Source organism: Biomphalaria glabrata, chromosome 3 (assembly GCF_947242115.1).
Source record: "Biomphalaria glabrata chromosome 3, xgBioGlab47.1, whole genome shotgun sequence".
Lineage (NCBI taxonomy): Eukaryota > Metazoa > Mollusca > Gastropoda > Planorbidae > Biomphalaria > Biomphalaria glabrata.
Window position 1 is genome coordinate 21,801,798 of NC_074713.1, and position 25,074 is coordinate 21,826,871.

At 34.2% G+C, this 25,074-nt stretch overlaps 1 protein-coding gene and 2 long non-coding RNA genes across 6 annotated transcripts; 1 reads left to right on the forward strand and 2 right to left on the reverse strand.

Moving 5' to 3' along the window:
* Positions 1-714: 714 nt before the first annotated feature.
* Positions 715-2,850, reverse strand: LOC106056883 (uncharacterized). Its single transcript, XR_001215773.2, has 2 exons — positions 2,254-2,850; positions 715-1,033 (listed from the first exon to the last, which is right to left on the reverse strand). It is a non-coding gene; the product is annotated as an uncharacterized LOC106056883 (long non-coding RNA).
* Positions 2,851-2,871: 21 nt separating this feature from the next.
* LOC106056840 (DNA polymerase epsilon subunit 2-like) lies at positions 2,872-16,251 on the forward strand. Of its 2 annotated transcripts, none has more exons than XM_056023965.1 (15): positions 2,872-3,079; positions 7,673-7,773; positions 8,064-8,139; positions 8,848-8,925; positions 9,049-9,172; positions 9,319-9,390; positions 9,518-9,601; positions 11,203-11,259; positions 11,406-11,527; positions 12,168-12,309; positions 12,457-12,577; positions 12,858-12,972; positions 13,071-13,254; positions 13,387-13,563; positions 13,892-16,251. In XM_056023965.1, the coding sequence occupies exons 1-15, from the start codon at positions 3,015-3,017 to the stop codon at positions 14,081-14,083; spliced, it is 1,710 nt and encodes a 569-aa protein (XP_055879940.1). In that variant the 5' UTR covers positions 2,872-3,014; the 3' UTR covers positions 14,084-16,251. The 2 variants fall into 2 exon arrangements, with proteins under 2 accessions (XP_055879940.1, XP_013069164.1); XM_013213710.2 differs by having other exon boundaries at positions 2,873-3,079; positions 9,082-9,172.
* LOC129925178 (uncharacterized) lies at positions 4,354-6,814 on the reverse strand. Of its 3 annotated transcripts, none has more exons than XR_008776954.1 (3): positions 6,175-6,814; positions 5,279-5,760; positions 4,354-5,174 (listed from the first exon to the last, which is right to left on the reverse strand). It is a non-coding gene; the product is annotated as an uncharacterized LOC129925178 (long non-coding RNA). The 3 variants fall into 3 exon arrangements; XR_008776955.1 differs by having other exon boundaries at positions 6,571-6,619; XR_008776953.1 differs by having other exon boundaries at positions 5,279-6,814.
* Positions 16,252-25,074: the final 8,823 nt, after the last annotated feature.

Sequence of the window (25,074 nt, forward strand, 5' to 3'; positions counted from 1 at the left end):
TTAATGATTTGATTGCCTGGGGAACTAAGAGTTTTTGTTTCTGTTTGTCTTTGTTCTTGGTGTCTTGTATCTCTTTTGTGATGGTAAAATTAAAAAAACCTGACTCAAAGGGTGATTTTTTATTTCTAGAATCTTTTTAGCTTTTTTATGACTGTTTGTCTCAACCAAATGCCCATATGGGGTTTGTTTTTTGCCAGTGACCTTACCGGCAGCATTTAGGATTCTGTGAAGTTTATTTTTATTTTTAATGTTAAGATTGCCATACCAGGCAACGATATTAAAACTTAAAATATTGAAGATGTGAGCGTGATAAAACATAGCCAAGGTCTTTTTGCTAACATCAATGAAGACATTTTTCTAAGTAATGATAATCTTTGCTGCCCCTTTCTGCTGATATAATTTTCCATGTGTTCTATTTCTCTGAAATACTCATTTACGTCTGAGCTCTCTGAGAGCAGGGCAAGAAGAGCTGCATCATCAGCAAATTTAGTAAAGGAGCAAAAAGGACTATCAGATTGAAAATCATTGCTCTACAAAATGAACCACAATGACAATGTCACAGCCCCCTGTGTTAACTATATATATATATATATATATATATATATATATATATATATATATTGCAAATTTTCAATTCCCCTCTCCCTTTTTAAATAAAAACAAACACACAAATGACATTCCAAAATGTTTTTTTTTTAAGTTAACAAATTGAAGTTTTTTAAATGCTGCACTTTTATTTTCTGCTTTATTTTAGTCTTTTCTCAGACACAAAATGATCAATAAAATCTGTTATAAAAAAGTTTTATACATAATCATAAGGTTGTATAGTACACAAAACATTTCATAAAATACGGTACTGAAATGTAATATGAAAAATAAATAAACTTAATACTGACTTTCTATTTTTAATACTGTTGAGATATATAATTACATGTTTAAATATGAAATTAGGTTCAAAGCAATAAAACTCTCTTCTTTTAAGTTTTTCCTGGCTCATTAGAAGAATTGATTCAAATCTTCAGCTGTGATTGATCTGTGAATATATAAAAAAAATAATTTTTAGCAATCATTTTGTAATTGTTAATAGCATTTAAGAACAATTAATATTGTACTGTTAGGTTGTTTCTTTATGTTTAATTAATTATTGGTTAATGTAATAAAGGGTCTTGTACTTCTTATGGCAAGTCATAAGCTTCAATCTCCTCCATAAGTTGCTTAAAGCATCTAATCACAGTAATTAGCTTATATTTATGGGTACAACTTTTTTGTGATTAACTCACAGTCTCTTTTCTCATGTATAATTCCTCTTTCAACCTATTCTTTGCAACTTGAGCTGTCATGTTCATGCCTTGTGCAACCCCTTCTCTCATGTCTATTTGACTTTAGTGTTTCCAACTTTTTTTTCTCACAAATTCTTCTTACTATTGCTCTTTGGTGTTTTTAAATATTTGTCTACATCTTCATCATTAAAAAATGTTTCATTCTTCTATTATATGCCTGCCTTCGTCATACCACAGCATAGCTATGTTGCTTAAATTCAACTACCTGTACTGCTACTTTTGACTTTTCTTTATATTTTCAGTGTCCCTTTCTAAAGCTGAAGTATCACCTAAATACCACAAATGTTTGAGATGTTAAGACATAGCATGTTCATCAATTAGATGGATGATTAGGCTTTTTATACAAATATTCATGGCTCTACATCATCAATGATTAAATCTCCAAATATTGATTTTATGAACCTTGGATTAATATGTGTATTAAATTGACAAAGTAATCCTGCAGCTTATGGTCCATCAAATATTTGCACTATAAATAAGATTAGGAAATAATAATACGCATTTACACAAATTTTCATGGGAGTGTGAATTTAGGGATCGCAGTGAACATTAATATTATACAGTTTCTCATTATTTTATGCACTAAATATATAACAAAAGGTGTGTGTAAAGTTATAATTATAGTCGGACATTTCCAAACTTGTCAAGCTTCGTGTAAGTTATAAAGCTAATGTAAACATGAAAAGATCCAACACAGCTTTGCAAAAATCTTTTTTTTTTTTTTAAAGTCCTGCAAAGGTAGACTTCTACTTGGTAGACAACTAGCTCTGGAATAGTGATATTGATACAGAGATGATATTGAAGAACGTGGCCTTCTTAGGCTAATAGATAATAGTAAATAATACTAATAATAGATTTGTTTCTATCAAACTGATATGTTTTTATATAAGAAAAAATAGAGCATGGAACATACTATGTATTTTGGGGTAATGTTTCATTTCTCTTCGCCTAGCTTTAGGTGGTTCAAAAGTACAGCGATCTTCAAACTGCGTAGAAGTGACACAGAAACCGAAGATATCACTTTTCATTTCCTCCTGGTACCTGGGAATATGGGCTCTTTGTTTACGACACCAGTCTTCCTCTTTCATTCTCTCTACTGCACACCATGTCTCTCGTGCTTCTCCCAGTTGAATTTCTTCACAACTTTGATGAGACATTTTTGTTTCTGGTCTAGGACAAAATCTAATCTAGATCTTAAATCTAATTAAACTGTCAACATACGAACTAGGTCTTCGATAAGCAGCTTACTTGGTAACCTTGACAACCAGTAGTATAAAAACTTATGAATTGAAAGATACAAATTATTGTATAAATTATCTTATCTAGATCTAAACTCTCTAGATAATGCTAGATTTTTTATTATTTGTGTACTTATTTTTTTCAATATTTTTTTGCTAATATACTCTGCCTATTAGATTTAGATCTAAGTCTAGAGGTAGATCTAGATTATAATATAAGATCTAGATCTAGTTTTTTTTTTTCACTATTAGATCTAGATTCTAGTTCTAGATCTATATCTATTATCGATTACTATGACTGCTTTTCATATAAAAATTTGGCGCCTACTAAACTCTACTAAACTCTAAAGACAACCGAAGAATCATAATAATTAGATCTAGACTAGATCTAGATCTAGATTTATTACACACTGTGTCACACATAAAAATTAAAATAATGGCAACGCAACTAAAGAAAAGCATAATATCTGCATTTAAAATGCATGGTCTTACATTAAGAAGGTATATAAATAGATATTATTATTATTAAATAATAATTAAAATAGTCAATAGTAGGTACTTTGATAAAAATTTCAACTTAAATGAATCTAAATGAAACTAGTATAGTTAGATAGATCTTTTTGAATGGAGTTCATTGATACCTCATTTATGCTTCTAGGTTAATTAGAACATAAGTTATGACCATTTTAGTGTCGGAAAATTAGCCTATTAAAATACCCAAAAAATTGTGACCGAAAGGAGGAGCTTATACATTTAAATTGCTATAACTTTTTAACGCTTAAAGATAATGTAATAAAATTTTCCATAGAAATGCGCAATTATGTTCTGATAATTATGACAATTTTAAATCTGGGATATCTATTAACACTTTTTTGTGTTACGCCCTTGATGTAGGGGTAGGTGTTGAAAAACGACAGAAACAGAATAGATATTCACACATAAATGGTCATAACTTTTAAACCAATAGAGATAATTGAATGAAATTTTCAACAGAAATGCATGTTTATGTGTTATCTATTTCTTCTTTATAATTCTGAGATAGAAGTTGAAACTTTTTTTTTTAATTTCTTAAATGTGGGTCGACATTTCGAAAAAGACAAAAAAAAAAAATGTTGACACTTAAATGGTTATAACTTTTTAACCAATAGAGATATGCAAATGAAATTTTGAACAGAAATGCATGAATATGTGTTATTTATTTATTCTGTTATAACGCTGAGTAAGATGTTTAAGAAAAAAAAAAATTTTTTGTTAACGTGGAACGACAATTTAAAAAACGACCAAAATTTATGTTGGTCATAACTCTTTAACCAATTGAGATATTTAAATGAAATTTTGAACAGAAATGCATGATTATGTGTTATTTGTTTATTCTATTTTAACACTGAGATAAGAATTTTTTTGAAAATTTGATTTTTGATAAATGTGGAATGACAAGTTTGAGTTTTTTTCGACAAAATATTATGTTGACACTTATGGTTATAACAACCAAAATTTATGTTGGTTATAAATTTTTAATTAATTGAGAAATTTAAAGGAAGTTTTCTACAGGAATGCATGCATGATTATGTGTTATTTGTTTATTTTATTATAATTTGAGACAGAAGTTTTCATTATGTTGACACTTAAAATGTTGCAACTTTTTTAGCCATAAATTACTTTTTAGGCTTTTAACTGAAATGAACAACTTTTTGCTGATACTTATAATAAACTTTGGATGAATAGCATGTTGGAAAAACAACACAAAAATAAAAACAAAAATTTCTATTTCATACTTTGAGAGCTGTAACATTTTAATCTAGACTTTTGAGATAATTATACAAGATTTACAAAATTAAAACAAATTAAAAAAAAAAAAGAGTATTTAAATTTACATATAATGTAAATAACAAATATAGATTTCTTGATGTCATCAGTCTGAGTGCGTTTGCAAATGTACGTCAGTATCCAAAGCTTGCGAGGATCATGCATGATTGTTTGAAGATGAACATTGTTTGGGTGTACCCTATCTGTTTTGCTGAAATAGAATAAATACTTTTAATGCATACCAATGTAGGCTTGCTGAAAAGGTAAAATTATCAAGACTTAATATAAATGGTTCATAGCACAATTATCATCTGTATTGTGAAATTATATTTTTCACATTAAATAAATAACATCCCAGATATGCAACATGTTCCATTAAAATAAAATATATCTAACTATTTGATGGGTAAGCACATAATGGATTTGTTTGTTGTTGGAAATTATCAATTGAAGTACTGTCTCTGTAGCACCTTACAAAAACCTTCAGCAAGTTCTTTAGTGATCTCGATAAATACTTCATCAACAGTCACATTTCTCAGGGTTTTCAGAACGAGATCTTCAGTATCCAGAGTCTGGCCAAAGCAATCAGTTAGTATTGAAAGGAGATTCTCTGGAGAATCCACAATGGCCTTTAGTGGCTTTAGTTTGTCAATGCAGACCTTCACATGAGAGATCTAGAAAACAAGAGAATAAATATAATAGCTGCATAAATGGTATCTTTAAAATGTTTCATCTTTCATTTTGTAGATTAGTGTCATCCACGGTCCAGTCAACATCTTGCCAAAAAGCCCTGTTAATAAATATAATAAATGTCAAAAGGGTTGAGACACCTAAAAAGGAATTGTTTTGAAACTATAAAAATAAATTTACAAAAGAAAATGTAAAAGTTATTACCTTAAAAGACTAACCGCTTTTCTGCAACAACAAGCACAGTGTTGTTCTGTGTTACCTGGCCTTTCAGTAGCCTCAACATCACCTTCAGGTCGCAACTTCTTCACCATACTAGGTCGTTCAGTGCTGTCTTAGGACTTGGATAGGTGTCTTTTTGCCAGCAGCATCGATAGAAATTTTTTTATCCAAGTAGGGTGCAACTAGGTGCCAGCTGCGGGTAATCTTCCTGCAAAAGTTCTTCACATCAGTCATATGCCTTGTAAAATGTTTTACTTATTTCGGATGTTCCTTCAGAGTTGAAGATAATTACTTCCTAGTCCAAACCTCCCGCAGGACGACGGGGGATGGGAGCGGGCAGGGTTTGAACCCGGGACCATCGATAAGTCCGAACGACAGTCCAGCGTGCAAACCGCACGACCAGGCAGCCAGCCTTTGAAACTTATTGTCAACAACATCGACATCAAGGCCTGCCACGCCCACATTATCTGGGGAAAATGTAACAAAAAAAAAGTTAGTTTTATTTAATTGTGAAAAAAAAATGTTTCAAACAAAATTACACATATGTACAATTTTAATAAAATGCAGTTTAATAAGACATTTAATGTAAAATAGAAGGCTCAACTTCATAAGTCAATGATAAGTCCAAGTCCAGCCAAGCCTTTACTTTAAAATAAATTTCTACAATTATCCTAAATCATATAGAGAATATAGTAGATTTAAGTAGATCTATAGATTAATATCTGAAAATTTATTTTCATTGAAATAAAATGATATTTCAATTGATTTGTGTTTTATTTTGTTTATAACTTGTTTATAACATAATTAGTAGTGATTATTATGGTAACTATCACTTAAAATTGTGTATAAAAATTGTTTTATAATTATCGCAATTATATTACCAGCTATTGCAAGAATTATCACTTAAATTTAACTAAAAACGAAAAATATCAATTGAACTAGGTTAAAATCATTCTAAAAGTTTAAAAAATAACATTCAAAATCACGGATGATTAAATAAATCTGTTCTAGATGATGGATTTAAAAAAAATCGATCTAACAAAAAAGCTATGCAGCCATTGATAACCATTGAATCTATCATTTCCGGTTAGTAATGGCGGCTAGTTTCGTTTTCTAGCCAAGATACTTGATGCACTGGGTCACTTTTTACTAAAAAAGTGTAACACTTATTGCGATAATATGAACAAAAATAGTTAGATTAGATATTAAGGTACATGGATTGACTTAAATAACTATGCTTTTCAAAATAATAAAAAAACTATGGATGGTCAACTTACCCCTATGCTCAACACGCTGGAACTCCATGAAGACGATAGAAAAGCACTGTAATAAATCCAAAGAATTCACTGATATCCGATCCTTGAACAAACAAAGGGCTTCGATTATCCTTTTGTGTCTGATTTTGAAGACAAAACCAGACTGGAACGAAATCACCACTGCTTTCGGCTTAAATACTGCCGCACGAATACTACCGGTTCCGGTAACCAAAAAAAATCTTGCGCGACCGGAAAATCGAAGTATCTAGTCAATAGAAAAAGAATTTAATTTTTTAATTTAATAAGTACTAATTTTAAAGTAGATTTCGATGATTAAGGATGAGTGCAGTGGTTCACAATCACATGTCATGACTACACAGCTGTGACCTGCATATTTTCCGGCATCACATACAGAAAAAGCTGTTGTCCGCCAGCTGTCTATTTAAGTTTTCTTTTTGTAAAAAAAAAATGTTTTACATGTTTCGGATGTTCCTTCAGAGTTGAAGATAGTTTACTTCCTAGTCCAAACCTCCCGCAGGACGACGGGGATGGGAGCGGGCAGGTTTTGAACCGTCGATAAATCCGAATGACAGTCCAGCGCGCAAACCACACGACCAGGCAGCCTTCTGCACCTGTCCTCAATTAGGACTTTTCTTTGTGTCCCACAGCCTTTGTGTGAGCTCTCCAACTGTGACTGACTGTCTCTTACTCTTACAGAGGCCGTATATCTGCTGCTAGAACTCTACTTTCCTGTATGCCAGTAAGGGCGAAATGTCGACTGAGTTGATCTAATAGTGTTTACCTCTGTTATGCCATCCTCCTTTAAGCTCATCAAAGAAGGTCGTCTTTGGCATGTCACCATGTGGATTGTGGTCATCTCCCATCTTGTGTTGTCTAGATCTAGGAGTTACTAGTCACTCTACTTTTTAGTCATAGTCACAGCCTTACTTAGTGGCAATACTGACCTGCTTAAAGACTAAAAGAATGTTGTATATACCTCTTACTACATAGAACTAGTATATATACCTTAAATATAAATTACCTATATTCCTATATATTTCATAAACAAAAAAATTATTTATAATAAATATAATTAACATCCAGTCTAGTATTTTTTTTTTAGTGAAGCAAGTTCTTATCTACAAGATGTCTTGGAGCCTGTGGATTCTTCTGAAAGGGAACAGTGGCTAGATAAAATAATTGACATTGTCCAGAAACAATCTTGTAAGTTGGAATATTTTTATTTGCATCATCATTTTCATTAGGAAGCAAGCACATGTTTTTTGCACAATATTTATATAGTTTAAAGAGTTATTGTGACAACACTAAGATACTTATTCTTAGCTTGCTACTTGTGAAATGACTATAATAAGGTATGTATACTTTAAAATATATTTTTATAACTACGAAATTACAGGAAAAAAGTATATATATGTGAGTTGTGAGTTTTTGTGGCTTCCTATGTTGCGTTTTTAATCATGTTATTATTTAATAATCTTTTTTTTTTCCCCCAGTATCATCAGCTATGGTTGGTAAAGAAGTTTGTGAAGCTGCAGTTCAAGAATGCAATGCTGAGCAAGAAGATGACAAGTAAGACTAAATATAATGTTGTCTTGAAAGAAAAATGTTTTAAATTTCATTAAACGAAACAAAAATACCAAATTTTGTGATTGGTTATAATTTGAAGTATAGATACAACCAAATTGGGAAGTTTTGTTACAATGATAGTCAATTCATGTTTGTATTCTTTGATAAAGAATAAACTAGCAACTTAAGGCATTTAGTACTGTTTAACTGACAGATTGTTAATAATGAAACAAAATTATTAAAATGGGTAAAGCTTAGAATGTAGTGCTCTGTAGAGCAATAAGAATAAGGAAATAACGAAAAAAAAAAAAGAGAAATAATTGGGAATGATTTAAAAAAAAGTAAAAAAATTTATTTCAATATTTTCTAGCCTAAAAGTACCTTAAATTAAATTATGGCTTTTTATATAGTGCTACTTTCATGCTTATAGCATACTCAGAGCGCTATGGTCCAATCTCATTTGTGGACCAGTGAGGGGAGGGGGTATATGGAAGTAGGTTTTCCGTGCTGCCTTTTGGCGCTCAGTAAGCACAACTTTGCTCGAGTCAGGTGTCGAACCTCAAGCCCCCTTCATATCAAGCCAAGTTCAAGCGTACTTGGCCTCTCTACCACGCTTCGCACCTTACAGATAAGTTAATGAGTTGTGAATAACTACTTTTGTGCTAAGCTGAATGCACACAAATTCTTTAAAAAAAAATGTTTTATTCAAAGGGAGTCTATCTTCAATGTTATTGATGCCTTCTCCATTCCAAGATTTAAATATTCCAAGGAAAGGAAAAAGTTCATACCGTAAGTTTTTTTTTTTTTCTGTAATTATTCGATTCTGATAATGCCCTTTAAAGAAGAGATTTTGACTAGTCATTGTATCATAATTAGATTCACTCATTGAGATTGGTTATGCATAAAACACAGTTTCTTGTTCTTTATGTTGATGGATATTCTAAGAGAGTCCACCCTATTAAAAACACCAAAACTGCACGGGGAAGCATCAGATAAAGGAGAAATGTTTAGAGATCGTTATACTGTATTACATCAGGTGAGCTAGAATGTAGTTCAAATCAGCTTTTAATCATTCTTAGCAAAAATATACTTTGTAAATCTAATTAAAAAAAAAAAAAAAGGAAAAAATGTTTTCTAAATTATTTTTATTTTCATTTGCATATATTTGTATAATCTATTTAGAGAACTCTTCGCCATTCATTGTTCACACCTCCTTCATTAGGCTCTGTCAATACAGATAGCAACAAATTTCAGGTATTTATTCACTCTTATTGTGTGTGTGTTTATTTAGTGTGGCATACTCTTTGTGTAATGTATAAAAAAATTAAATTCCTGAAGATTTAAAAAATCTCTGAAGTTTTTGTCCCTTGAAATATTTCAGTTAAAACCTGTAGAGTACCTAGTAGGAAGTACTACAAAAGTTGGCAATGTTATTGTCCTGGGGATGTTGGTTCAGTTGAAAGAGGTAAGCTGCTTTCAAATGATCATATTTAATATTTAGACAGGGGTGCCACTTTTCCGGAATAACCCGGAAATCCGGGTTTTGAGGGGTCCGATTTTTCCCCCTCCGGGTTTGCCTTCTACAATTTTGTTAAAATCCAGGGTTTTAGTTGATTTAGATTTTTTCGAAATTTCTGGTCATTTTCTCCCGTTAATTTTAGTTTGTTAGTTCCGATCGCGCGAGCCGCCATTTTTAAACAAAATCGACCCGTCTCATATCTCGCGATTCGCGAGACTTTCACTTTGCATGCGCACTAAGCTTTATTTACCGGTACAGTATTTTTTTTTTAAGTGACAAAAAAGTGTAAACATTCTAGATCTATAGAGAATTTCTAGATCTACGGAACGCGCCTCGAATCGGCTCGATTTAGAGTCTAGATCTATTTCTTTGATCAATCTAGAACTGATCTAGACTGTAAAGTCTTGTATTTAGTAAAGATATAGTCTAGAATAGTCTAGATCTACTCGCGTACCTAGCGGCTAGTCCTAGTCTGAGTCCTAGATCTAGAAATAGAAAGAAAAAAAATTCACGCGTGAGAAATTATTTTTTTTTTCTTTCCGTGTTTTATATTTTAATATTTGTATAGGTTCCTTATAGACATAGGGCCTTAGCCTATGTCTAGACTAGTCTAGAGCTATATTGGTCTAGAGTATTATATAAGTAGGATCTAGATTTAGGATATTTACATCGTTTTTAGATCAGAACTAGATCTAGAATAAATGATTGAAGAATTAAATTAGTAAGTTTGCGTTCGCCTGAAGACTTAGACTACTTAGAGGCTAGAAAAAATAGATCGATTGGTCAATAGATCTTGATTTATACAAATAAATTATAATTATGTATAAGCAGTCCAGCACATTCTAGCCATCTAGGTCTACATTTAAATATTAGAAACTAAATCTAAATGTTCATTTTGGAGTAAATCTGGACTAAATCTCAAATCAATTTGATCTTGTTACAATAGATTTACAGGTCCATGCATGTACATTGATGGAATCAGTTTGATCAATGTTGATTAAAGTTTAAAGTAGGCTGCTTCAAATGAATAATGAGGGAAAAAATGTTAAAGAGAGAAACATCATTTAAAATAACTGTGTTTGGGGGGGGAGGGGGTGTACAAACATTGTTAATATAAAATTGTACTAAATCCTGTTAACTTGTATTACAAGCTTTATCAATAAATACACACAAGCTCTATTTATTATAATTATAGGCTTACTAATTACATATTTAAAACATGGGGGGCATATTATGATATAGATCTAGGTAGTAATTTAATACTGTTCTTCTTTCGTAAAATTTTGGTGCTTAAATTGTATATGCCGTACGTTTCAGGGTTGGTAAAGTTTAGGGTTTATGATTTCAGGGTTTGTAAAATTTGGAAATTCGGGTTTCAGGGTTTACTTGGTCTCATGGGTGGCACCCCTGTATTTAGATATTAACCTTGTATTTTTGTATTTGTAGGTGTGAAATATATTATAATAAATTGTTTCTAATTTTTTTATAAAATTATTTAGATATGTCCAAATCTTATGCTTAAGAGTCTTATTTGATTTGATTTTCAGGGGAAATGGTTTTTAGAGGATCCTACTGGATGTGTTCAGCTTGATTTATCTAATGCTGTATCCTTTAGTTTTATTGTTTATAAGCTTATATTCTTTGAACCATTTTTCTAAAATAATTAAAATGTTAGAAATAAAAGATAAGTTCTATTATTGAGTTTACATTCTTTGTATCAGTGTACATTATGACCTTGACCTTATTTTAGGAATTTCAACCTGGACTATTTACAGAGAATTCCTTTGTTTTAGCAGAAGGTCACTATGAAGATGGTGTTTTCTATGTTGATGCTTTTGGTCTACCACCACCTGAAAAGGCAGATACTACAAGGTGTGTAATTATTTATTCTGAAGCATCTAAATCAGACTTTTCAAAGGTTATATTTTTATTAAATGAAATTTTTTGTCAGTGCATTTATAAAATAATTTGTTTTTTGTCAGAGCATTGGATTAAGATGATAGAGTGAGGTCTGTTGAGGATGGTATAAAATAAAAAGGTTATATATCACACAATAGAGAGGATTTCCTAGCTAGTTTAAGGACCAAATATCCTTACTTTTAATAATATGTCAAATACTCACTAGAGCTAGTTGATTCAGCGGTATAGAAAAGCAGTAATTTATTAGAAATATTTTATGGGACTTTGTTCTATAAGTACATAGAAAATTGAAACTGGGTTTATAATTCTTTCTAAACTAAAGTATAAGTGATTTTCTCCAAATAAAGATGTTGTGCTTTGTATAGGAAAATTCGAAGTATGTTATTAACTTTCTTGCTTTCTTTTTCTATAGTTTTCTTAATCTTTAAAAATTAAATCAAATAGATTAACTTAGTAATTAATAAATATCAGTAGAAAGTAGCTGAAAACCATTTTTTTTTTTTTTTCTAAATGTATGAGACAATATATTAAAAAGAAATCTCTCATTCATAAATATTCGTTACTGTTACTTATTTCATGTTTCTCTGTATAGGTCTTATTTTGGAAATATCAACTTTTTTGGTGGACCTTCAGCTATCCAAGTAAAATCTTCTAACCGTTTAGCACAGATAGAATCAGAAAACACAGACGCCATGTTTGTTTTGCTTTCAGATGTCTGGTTAGATAATGGCAGGGTAATTTCTAAAAATAATTTTTGTAGTTATTAGGAATTCATGTTTTCCTCTTCATTTTATGATAGTATGACTGATAAGGTCTAACTTGTTTAATATTTTTATATATTTTATTTTATTTACTTTGTTTTATTTCTTTTTATTAAACAGGTGATGGACAAATTAAATATTTTATTCAAAGGTTATTCAGAATTTCCACCCACAGCATTCATTTTTTGTGGAAATTATTTATCTTCTCCTAAGGTACTGAGTCAAGCCAAAATTTTAACTGGTAAGAACATTTTTTTATATCTACATATTTAAAAGGTAATTTAGGATAGATGATTAGATGCATGATAGAGCGGGTTTTTTTTTTTTTTGTTTTAGTGTAGAAAAAATGGGCTTTGCCTCAGAGCAACACATATTTGATATCTAAATTTGAAATTGTTCAAAAACCCAGCTTTTAGTTACAAGTCTTTATATATTTATTACATTTTTTTTTTTCATTTCGAAACACTGTTTTCTATTTTTTTTTTTTTTTTTTTTTTTTTTTTTTCCTTTACTTTGTTTAGATTGCTTTAGAGATTTAGGGAATATGTTGTCCCAGTACCAAAATATCATTGATTCAAGTAAACTTATTTTTGTTCCTGGACCAAATGATCCTGGCCACTCTACAATACTACCTAGGTATTAGTTACTTCTTATACATTTGTTTGTTGTTAGTTTTTGCCAATAAATGAAGTGGGTTTTTTTTCCCTAATTCTATTTACTGTTTTCTATTCCAGACCAACTATTCCCAATTCAATCACAGAGGCTTTCAGAAAAAAAGTTCCTTCTGCCATTTTCTCATCCAATCCTTGTCGAATTCAGTACTGCACACAGGAAATCATCATATTTAGAGAAGATATTGTGACCAAGCTTTGCAGAAACTGTGTCAGGTTTCCAAAGGATGGAAATATACCAATGCATGTTAGTAAGCAATATATAGGTCTGATCTTGTAAGAGCAAACTTCTTAAGACTAATTCAGTTTTTATCTTTTGTTTACCTGTACATAGTTGTTTTTTTTTTTTTAGTATATTTTTTTTCCATTTTTTCTGCAGTTTGCCAAGTCAATAATCAGCCAAGCACATTTATGTCCACTGCCTCTTCATGTTAGCCCAGTGTACTGGGCATACGACTCCAGCCTGCGATTGTATCCACTTCCTGATGTTATAGTTACTGCGGATAAATTTGACCCTTTTAGCACAACTGCTGTAGCAACAACTGTGATTAATCCTGTAAGTAATTTTTTTGTGTGAATTTGCTTTGTTACATTGTATAAAAGACAATATAGCTGCCTGGCAGTGTTGAATGCCATTGTCTATGCTGTGTTTTAAAGCTAAAACTCTAGAGCATATCCTTACTCTGCCTTGCTACAGATAATAATGAGCTAGATTCTTAAAGAAATTCACAAAGTTTTATATAGGCTCCCATCTTTATTTTTTTAAAAATGCCCCACAAATGCATCTTCTTTTTCAAATGAGACATCTTTAAAATATTTATATTGTGCTCTGACTATAACAAATATAACTTTATTTAATATGACAATATTTCTGTTTATTATAGGGTTCTTTCCTGCGAACTGACTTTGGGTTCAAAGTTTATTATCCTGCCTCCAAACAAGTTCAAGACAGTCAGGTAACGGATGAGATTGACAGGACACTTATTTCATCAGACACTATGAATACAACAGAAATACCTTTCTCCCAGGCAGTGGACAGCAATATATCATTGTCTGACTCTATGGAAATTCAGTAAAAAGAAAAATTTAATTGTCAATGCTATACATGCTATTCTTGAAGTGGTTGATGCTTTACAATGTCTGTTATTGTAAAATGAAAACTTTGTTGTCAAGACAAGTTACAATGTAAGTTTGACTTGCACAGCTCTTCAAGACATAAATGTAAAACATAAAAGCAAGTTACAGCTTTTTTTAGGACAGCTCTGTCTGGAATATTTGTGACCAACAGCAAGTTGTTTGTTTTACATGACCAACAGAAATTTCAACTTCCTATCCTTACTGCCTGATTTGTGATTCACCAAACTTAATTTGCCGAAAGTTGGCAATTTCCAAGATATAAGATTTTCAAGAAAAATGTTGCAGTATTTCTCAACCTGCACGCAAGAATTGCTGCCTGATCATGTGGTATTTGCTTTGGACTGTTGTCTCAATGGCCAGAGTTTGAACCCTGCTGTCCTCTGGGAGGTTTTGACTATGCTGTAATAATCTTTCATTTTTGAAGGATTGTGTGAAATTTATGAAACAAACCATCAGCACTTGTGATCAAAGCAACATGTAACAAACTCAGTGATGGTCTGCAACTGGAGCACACAAATGTATATCAAGTAACTTCAAAGTCACTGCTTGTTTATTTTATAGGTCATCTGCTTTGTGTGGATGTTACTCTGTGTGTGTGTGTGATCAGTTGTTGAATTAGGCAATGCAATAAATGTTTTCTACAGTAACATGATTCAATGTGTAAAGAAAACATGCAAATTGTGTGAATGTAAATTTTTTTTTTAGCGGCCCCGAAAGGGGAAAAGATGCTATTAGTTTTGTGTGGCCTGTCTGTTTGTCCGTCCTGTTTAGATCTCAGAAACTAGAAGAGAAAAGGAAAATCGGACATTAGATGCAACAGCTACTTTTTTCTTTTCCGAAAGTGAACCATCTAATTTTTAAACTTATCCATACAAGCAGGTTTTTCAAAAAAATACACCACTTTTCAATGAAAAACTTCAGGGGAGGTAAGTCTTTTAAAAAGGTCACAGACTTTTTCATTCATAAATTCACACATTGGTACAAAAAAATTTGCATCTAAGGTCACAATGGGAAAAGTATCAATGGATAATTATAAAATAGATTTTTCATTTATTAACTAACTCATGGAATAGAATGCTGATTCAAATGTTCTTTTTAAACATGATTTAAATACGAACGTTTTAGTTGAAAAAAAAAAAAAAAAAAACTACTTTTATAGCGCGTAGTTTTGCAACAATCTAAATTAGACTCAATAATTGACTAGATTCTATAGATATTCTAGAACTATAGTCTAAACTACTCTAAACCTACAGGTATATTGATCAGGTATACTAGTGGGTAATAGTGCACTATGCTGTTCGCATGTGAAACCGATTACCTGTGTGGGCTAATTATTATTTTTTAAAATTTCTTAGCCTGTCTACTCCAATATATTAAATGACATTGTTGGGGAGAGGTACGTATCTGGGAGCAGTAGCGCCGGGTGAAACCTAGTTGAAAAAATTATATCTTGACAAAAGCAGACACATCGAAAAGATAATTATATTAAAATCTCTAGATATATGCCTAGACATGTCTAAATGGTAGTTTAAGTTTAAATGTCAAAGCACAACGTTATACCACTTCTGTCTTAAAGTCTAACAAAAGAAACCTGTTCAGGTGATGTTATAAGTCTGTTTCTAATTTTAATTAAATATCATTGTAAAATTTGCAATAACATTTTAATAAATGTCATAAATAATAATATATGTAATATATGTATCATGTATGTATAATAAATGTCAAACAGTGGGATTTTATAATAGAATTGACACACATTTTACATTTGAGAAAAATCAATAATAGTAGGTTATCAGCTCACTGTATTTGTTCAACAAAAAAGAACTAACTAGCAATAGTGTTTATTGGAACATATTGAAGAAAGTTGATGGGAAGGGATGACACCCTGAGCTACCGAACCAGGTGCCACAGACACTGTCTGGGAGGTTTCCATTCTGTTTTTAGGTGATCAGTTGGATATCTACTCTACTTATTCCAGAAGATTTTTATCAAAGACGAAGTGTCCTTGTTACGTCTTCATATTGGATGAGACTCTTTAGACATGAAAACGACAAATCACAGTTTTATAAATACTTTAATCGTTATTAATACTGCAAACACTTTCTTGTTTATATCCCTTCATTTCGGTTCTTCCTTATTTCAACACGCAATCGCACCATTTCACATTCACACTAAGATGCGCACGTAACACACACACCCCCCCCTGTTTAACAAGTTCGATGCACATCGAACGTCCAAAATACAAATCACTGAATATATTATCAGACTATTCCAAGTTAAAAAAAATCGGTAACATATAAAACCATAATGTAATAACTAAACAAAATCAAACACAATGTCATGTTAATACCAATGCAATTCCAATATGGAATAACAATTATATTCATCACAATAATAACTGTTATTATGAGCAATTGAACCCACTTCTGTTAACATATATCTATAAGTAATCATATTCTATTAATACAACTCCCCACTCATAATTGTATGCCTATACAAAACACCATCATTCCAGTCGCAATCAAATAGTTAACCAACAAAGTCTATCTTGCTCCATGCATATTGTAACAACAATATTCAATTCATTACACATATATTTATTCATTGTAGAATAGAACAATAATTAGTGTCGATCATTCCTACCTTTTCTAATCATATCTATATAATTCTAACATTATTGACATGCCATCCTTTCCGCTTCCCTCCTTTGCAATGATGTCCCATTGTGATCCTACTACCTAATGATCTAGCTGTACTGTTTTCTAGGCTGCTAATATCACTCTCTTTCCTCGTATACGCCTCTTCACTATTGTACCTTGAATCCTTAATTCTAATTAACTGTTGACACTGTCTTCTAATATGCCCCCTTCTCCCACAATTAAAGCATAAGATGTATGGACTTGTACGTCTATATGTGGGTTTAAATCGCTTTCCCTGTACCACTGATTGCCTTACTTTACTTTGATTTGGACCCATTCCTATTGCATTGCTTTCTACCTTATCTGTTAATTCTTTCTTCTCGTGCTCTCTGCTACCCATGTCATCTGATGTATGAGATCTTATGTCTTCTTCCACATCCCCATTTCTACCTCGCGTAGACTTTATCCCATAATATTTCTTCCAATTCTCAATCTCCCTTACTGAACATATTTTCACCCCATGAATATTTCCAATAATTAAATCTATCTCACCCTGATCTACAACACAAGCTTCCACTGTCCCCTTAAAATACGGTGTGTCTATACTAACTTTAGCAATCGGTAATTGTACAATATTCCCATTAAACATAACACACTTCCTAGATTCGCCTGTATATTCATGGTCTTCCACTAAATTCTTATTCACTCCAATAATAGTGCTCCCTGTATCCCTGATGGTCTTGGCTGCCTTGTTCCCTACGAATGTCTGAAAAATCTCCAATGTTCCAGTATCAGATGACAATGATAAGCCTTGCTCTATTCTACCTTTCTCCCAGTCCTTTCTTTCCTGTCTGTTTCCTTGATATCTTCCGTTGCGGCTATCACTTTGTCTTTCATATGTACCACTTCTATACTGTCTATCCTGTGTCTCCCTTGTTCTGTGAGAGTTATTCTGTGTCTCACATGTTCTGTTAAAGGCAACTATTTCTTCTATATCACTGCCTCTAGATAATTTCTTCTCGGGATGTGCCACTTTATAAGCCCTTATCAGTCTTACTATGTCTTCTATGGATTTTTTAATAATAATAATAATCTTTATTATCCGTAAGGAAATTTGTCTTACAATTTGTGCATTACACCAAACAAAAAACATTATAACTATAAGAAACCAAAATGTACATTCACACCAGACGCACTCATAATTTACATGTGACAAAGTTTATACCAGATTGTTCTTATTTAATGATTTGATTGCCAGGGGAACAAAAGAGTGTTTGTGTCTGTTTGTCTTTGCTATCGGTGTCTTGTATCTCTTTTGTGATGGTAAAATCACAAAATCCTGACACAAAGGGTGATTCTTTATTTCGAGGATCTTGTTAGCTTTTTTATAGATGTTTGTCTCAAACAACTGACCAATGATTTCCTCTCCAACAGAAATATTTTTAATTCCTCCTGACACTCGTACATCACTTTGTCCAGCATGAGAAATGTCTTAAGACTGTCAAAGGTTTTTTCTACCTCAGCGGTTTCTATCCAGTTATCGAAATGGCTGCTCATTTTGTCCAAGAAGGTCTGCGGGTCATCCTCTGGTTCTATCTCACAATTAACAAACTGTTGGCGATAGAAAGCTTCTGTTTTCCCGAAAGTTCGAAGTAGTTGTTCTTTCACAATGCTGTTATTACCCTGGTTCATACATATTTTTGAAGGCACCTCCGCTGTAAATGATCTCGACAATAAGAATGTCCATTTGTCTTCAGGGTACTCCAGTTCTCTCATTTCTATTTCGAACTTAAAAAAATGTCTATGTCCATTTTGTCTTCGTTGAATATCAAACCTTTATATTTTGCCAGTTTATTCCCTGTAGAGTCACTCTTTCTTTTATCATTCTCTTTTCCTTGGTCTGTTTTTAACTTTTTCTCTGCTGTCTCTTTTTCAAATGCTAATCTTTCTCTTTCAATGGCGACTAATTCATTTTTCTTTTCCCTTTCAATTGCTACTATCTCCTTATCCTTTTCTCCTTTGTCCTCCTTATCTAATCTCTCCTTTTCTTTGTCTCTTTCCATCGCTAATCTCTCCTTTTCTTTTTCCCTTTCTCTTTTGTCCTCCTTATCTAATCTCTCCTTTTCTTTGTCTCTTTCCATCGCTAATCTCTCCTTTTCTTTGTCTCTTTCCATCGCTAATCTCTCCTTTTCTTTTTCTCTTTCCATCGCTAATCTCTCCCTCTCCATCAACCTTTCTTGTACGTATTTTCTTAGTTCTGCCCCTTCAAGCTCCAACAACCTTCCCTCTTCCTTCAACGCTGCTATCTCAGCCTTGTCCGCCATAGTCGATTACTAATAATATCGAATCGAATGTTCTCCTGTCTCTAGATCTAGACTTTACTATCTCTACTGTCTGTTGACAGGAGATCCACTGTGTATAGAGGGATACGTGGGTTTTACCTTTAAGTTGGGCGCCACTTGTTACGTCTTCATATTGGATGAGACTCTTTAGACATGAAAACGACAAATCACAGTTTTATAAATACTTTAATCGTTATTAATACTGCAAACACTTTCTTGTTTATATCCCTTCATTTCGGTTCTTCCTTCCTTTCAACACGCAATCGCACCATTTCACATTCACACTAAGATGCGCACGTAACAGTCCTGTTTGCTTTTATGTGAAAAAAACAACTCCAAATGATTTTTTACTAATTTCATTAATTTAAAAAAAACAAAACTATGGCATAAATATTCCTGGTCCATTGGTGACTTCGATGGGGGCCGCCTCTGAGTTTGTGTGATAACAAAAACTCTCCTTGTAATCTTGTTTATAGTTATAATGTTTTGTTTGTTTTTGTTGCACAAATTGTAAGATAAATTTCCTTATGGTCAATAATGATTATTATTATTAAAGTGCATCTCATATTGGTTTTATTGAGAGAGACAAAATAGTCAGAACATATTAAGACACTTGACAACAGATCAAATGTCTGTCATTGATTTCAACTATTTATATGTAAAAATAAAAATTATAGAAGCTCCTTTCAGTCAGTTTCCATTGAGAAATATTTTTGAGTTAATTAAGTTATCATTTTGGAAAGTGAGATCATTTTATTCCTTCATTAACTGCCATTCAGTCAAAAAAACAAAGCTGTTAACTCAGTCCAAAAAAAATTACATTTAATATTGAGTTGGCTAAACCTTGTTTTTATAAATAAAAGATTTGAACAGGGATGAAAGAAAAAAGGGTATTAGTGAGAATTATGTTCAGCTCAATTTTGTAATTTTTTTTTTAATTCTTAACTTCACAGAAAAGTTGGGGGGGGGGGGGGGGTCAAATGACAGGTAGACGACAACATATCTGCAAAAATGATCCCAAGTTGCCATATTGTTACTTTAGGCCTATCCTCTTTCTTGTTTCCTTTAATCCATCTCTTGTTTACTGGCTCCCATTGCTTTTTTTTTTCTCTGATTCTCTTGCTGTCTCGTTTTTTTTCCCTCTATCAATTCCCTGTTCCTCCCTGTCTCTCCTAATTAATCTCGCTCAATTTGTCTCTTGTTCTATGTGTATATACGTTATACAAATAAGATGGTGGCCTAACAGTAGCAGGTGTAATCTATCGCCGAGTATATGATAACCTCAATATGCACATCAGATTTTCTTTTTCGGATCTAGATCTGTCTAATCGCTGCCAGTGCGGTCTATAAATGCATTTAGACTTGATCAAAATGAACTGAACAAACAGCAGAAAAGAATAGCCGTGCACACATTACAAATGCAGCGTCCTACGTGAAGCCTTAACCGACTTATTAAACGTGTAAAACACTTTAAATTCTGCGCACTTAAAACTTCCCCCAGGGGGGACTTTATACTAAACGTGTAGGCCTACATTAAACATTGAATTAAACCATACATCTGTATTCTCAGCGCTATTTTCAATCGTGTAATGAAATGATGACAGCATCAAATTTGGTTCTCCTGGTAAACAGAACGATCCTATTCTAGGAATTCCCGTCTCAAGAGCAATGCATAACCTCAAACGTCTGCTCAACAAACAATAAATCTCTTGAGAGAGATGTTGCTTCTCCCATTCCTTTTTTTTTTTTTGCCCGCAAGTTCGGGTCACTTGTTGTAACTGACCCCTGAGAACTGTTACAATGTTGACTTTGTACCGTTTGTGCAATGCCAACTTCCGCTTCTTTGGACATCCTTTCCTCAGTACACAAACAAGCCAGTGTGTGATTTGCACATAGTTATTAGATGTACAACTTCATTTCCCCTCTCTTGCCCACTCGAACACAATTATATTTTACTTTTTAATTATAAAACGAGGCTTAAGTCTTTCTCTTTTTTAAAAAGCAGACATGGTTTTAATGATAATTTTTTTTTAATATCCGTGAAGAGATTGAATTTCATTAAAGTTGCGTTCGGCAACGTGAGGACCATTGTTTAAATCGTGCTATTCGGCCTCATTGACCATAGTTTGGTTAACATTTTAGAAAGTGCTGCGAATAGAGATGGACACAAACCACAAGTAGGTCAGTTCGTGACCTCATTTTGTATTTGCATGCAATAATGTAATAATAGCCTACTGGTAATAGTAAAGTTAAAAAAAAAAAAAAGTAAAGTTCCCCTAGCTATAGGGCAGATGTTACTATAGCTGACGTTTAACGAGGGTGCCATGTGACCAGCACAACGAGCAACCGCTTTGCTTTCCCCAATTAATGTCAGGTAGGCCTACTCATTAGAGTTGGATGGACCCAGGGGCGCCCTAAAAATCATGAAATTAAAAATCCCAGTCACCGGTTCGGAAGCCAAGCCCTTTACCACTCGACTGCCACGGCTAAATGTAATAGTAATTAGCCTACCCATGATGAGATTTGTCTTACAATTTGTGCATTACGCAAAACTAATTATTATACTTACTTAGTACTTAGGTCCTCCCGCGCCGTTCGGCTCATTGGGCGGCAAGCTGTCTCCATAAAGATCTGTCACTGGCAATGTCTGAAGCCTCCTCCCACCTTGTGTCCACTGTTCTGAGGTCCTCCATGAAGGTGTGTCGCCAAGTAATACGAGGACGTCCCTGTTTGCGCTTTCCTCGATTTGGCTTCCATGTTATCGCAACTCTTGGTGTGCATAATTCATTTTGACGTAGAACATGTCCCGCAAACCTCATGCGACGCTCAGTCACAACCTCACTAAGTGTTCGACTCCCAGTTCGGCATAGGATTTCCTTGTTTGAGACCCGATCTGTGAAATTGACTCCCAAAATCCGTCTCAGCCATCTCTGTTGAGCCACATTTAGTCTTTTCTCAATTTTGACAGATGACTTCCACGTCTCACATGCATATGTAGCAGTTGGAATGACGATTGTGTTGAGAAGGTGTATTTTTGTCTTGAGTCCAATGGCTTGGCTAGTCCAAATAGGCTTCAGCCTTTGGAAAATGCCCCCTGCCTTTCCTATTCGGCACGCTACATTATGGTAAGCATCTCCATCATTTGTTATGATGCTGCCAAGGTACGTGAACTTGTCCAGCTCTTCAAGCTTTGACTCGCCAAGTCTGACGGGGACACCCTTTGCTTTATATCACACTCGCATAATTTTAGTCTTATCCAAGTTTATGCTGAGGCAAATTTTGGGTGCCTCTCTGTCTAGGCTCTCCGTCATTTCTTGAATGCATTTATTTGTAGCCCCGAGTAGTGCAACATCATCAGCAAAGTCCAAGTCCGTCAACCGGAGTTGTTCATGCCATGGAATACCAAAGGCAGTCTGGTTCATTGCTCTCCTCATTATGTAGTCGATGGCTAGGAGGAAAAGGAAGGGAGTTAAGATGCGCCCCTGTCTCACATCTGTCTCGATTGTAAAAAACTCTGTTGTTCCCTCTTCTGTTTTAATGCAGCAACTAGACTGACTGTAAAGGTGTCGTAGGATCTGGACGAATTTTTCTGGGATACCGTATTCTCTAACTATTTTCCATAGTGATTCTCGGTGGACACTATCAAACGCTTTTTTTGAAGTCCACGAAACTGATCTTTAGCCGTTGTTGGTACTCAAGACTTTGTTCTATGATATTTCGTAGAACGAAAATCTGCTCTGTACATGATCTGCCTCTTCGGAAACCTGCTTGTTCTTCTCTGAGCCTTTCATCTACAGACTGTTGAAGCCGTCTCAACAAAACAGTGCTGAAAACTTTGCCCGGGACAGAGAGGAGAGTAATGCCCCTCCAGTTGTTGCAGTCTGCCAAGTTGCCCTTTTTTTGGAAGCTTTACAATCCCTCCCTTTTGCCAGTCCTCTGGGACTTTTGAAGTTCGCCAACAGAGATTTAAGAGATCAGTCATTCTGTTAACAATGCACTGTCCCCCATATTTTAGCATTTCTGCTGATATCATGTCTAGCCCTGGTGCTTTGTTATTCTTTAGCACTGCAATGGCCATGGTAACCTCCTCAGCAGTTATTGGGTCTGTCTTGACCTTGAGATCATTGTCTGGAGAGGGGTCCTTGAATATGTAAGTTAGGTCTGGCGACGGTTGGTTAAGGGTCTCTTTAAAGTGCTCTACCTATCTTGCATCCTGTTCTTCTTTCGTTAACAAAGTTTTGCATTGCTTGTCTTTTATCGGTGCCCCATGTCCACTCTTTGCTCCAGTGAGATCTCGGACAATACGATGGAGGGTTTTTGTGTCATTTCTGCTTGCAGCTGCTTGTGCCTCTTGTCCCTTCTGCTCAATCCAGTCCCGTTTATCTCGCCGACAGCTTCTCTTTACTTTCAGATCTGCTTCCCTATAGGCTTCTTCCGCTAGGCTGCGATCCTGTGTTTCATTTTTCTGATCTCGTCTACGTTTGGCCTCTTTCCTCTCATCTATCAATTTCCATGTTCTGTCTTGTATCCACCGTTCCTTGTATGAACCTCGCCTCCTTCCGATAACTTCTTCCGCGCACCCAATAGTGGTATCTTTGAAGTTGGCCCACTCTTCTTCAAGGGTCAATATATCTACAAGAGCCTCAAAGCGGTTCGTTAGTTTCAATTGGAACTGTGCTGCAATATCGCCGTCTTTAAGCTTCTCTACATTAAATGGGCGGGGTCATGTGGCTCGTTTTGGTTGGCGTTTCAATCGGAGCTTACATTTGCCACAGACAAGGTAGTGGTCTGAGCCGATATCCGCTCCTCTGCGGGTCCGCACGTCTAACAGAGATGACCTCCCTCGTTTGGAGATGCAAATGTAATCTATCTCGTTGAAGGTTTCTCCATTTGGTGATCGCCATGTTTTTTTGTTTATTTGTTTGTGCTTAAAATATGTGTTTCCAATTGAAAGGCTGTTGGATGCGCAGAGAGAAATCAAGCGCTCGCCATTATCACTGATGTTTTCTGCAGAGCCATATGGTCCCATTACATATTCAAAGCCAGTTCGGTTGGGATTGATTTTGGCGTTAAAGTCTCCCATCAGTAGAATTAGGTCGTGAGTAGGTGTTTCATCAAGAGTGGTTTGTAGTTGATTATAGAAATTATCTTTGATGGTATCTTCTGCATCCTCTGTAGGGGCATAAGCTTGGATGGTAGTGACTTTGATTCGTTTTGTTTGGAGTCGAGCTGTAATGATGCGGTCACTGACCGGCTTTCAAGCAATTAGCGCTGAAGCTGCTATTTTAGACATGATGATTCCTACATCACCAATGTGCTCCTTATCATGTCCGGAATATATTATTGTCTTGCCATCATTGATTATTTGTCAACTTGATGTCCACCGCATCTCGCAGATCCCAAGGATGTCCAGCCGGTAAGAGTCAAACTCTCTTAAAAGTTAGGCCAGTTTACCGCATTGGTTCAGGGTTCTTACATTCCACGTGCCTATAAGAGTCGGTTTCCTTGCGTTGAAAGGCTTGCCATAAATCGGGTATTGGTCTTCCAGTTGGCTTTGATTCAACACCGTCATCAGGGTTTGGCCGCCCTCGCCGCATGTATAGTTTTCATTATGTGTCGAGTTTGCCGTTTCTGTAGCAAAAGTGGTTTTACAGGGTGGGGTCGCCATCTGCCGGTCCCAAGGCCGGGTGAGAAAGGAGGAGGGTTTGGCGTGGGGCTAGCGACCCCCCTAATTATTATAACAATAGAAAACAAAATATACATTCACACCAGATTCACTCAAAAGTTAGGCCTACATGTTCTGTTATGGATTCCTTCAGTCGCAAAGCGGCTAGGGATCATCTCCTGAAAATATGATGAATGCCTGAGTGTAAGCTTTGGTTGGAGCGATATCACCCACACAGCAGTTCACCCTCGTCCACGCAGTATCTAAAGGAACGGCAAGTGCCG

Coding starts and splice junctions, on each gene's coding strand:
- LOC106056840 (XM_056023965.1), top strand. CDS start 3,015: ATGGCAACGCAACTAAAGAAAAGCATAATATCTGCATTTAAAATGCAT. Junction 8,140..8,847: donor GCTGAGCAAGAAGATGACAA/GTAAGACTAAAT, acceptor TTTTATTCAAAG/GGAGTCTATCTTCAATGTTA. Junction 12,310..12,456: donor TCTGGTTAGATAATGGCAGG/GTAATTTCTAAA, acceptor TTTATTAAACAG/GTGATGGACAAATTAAATAT.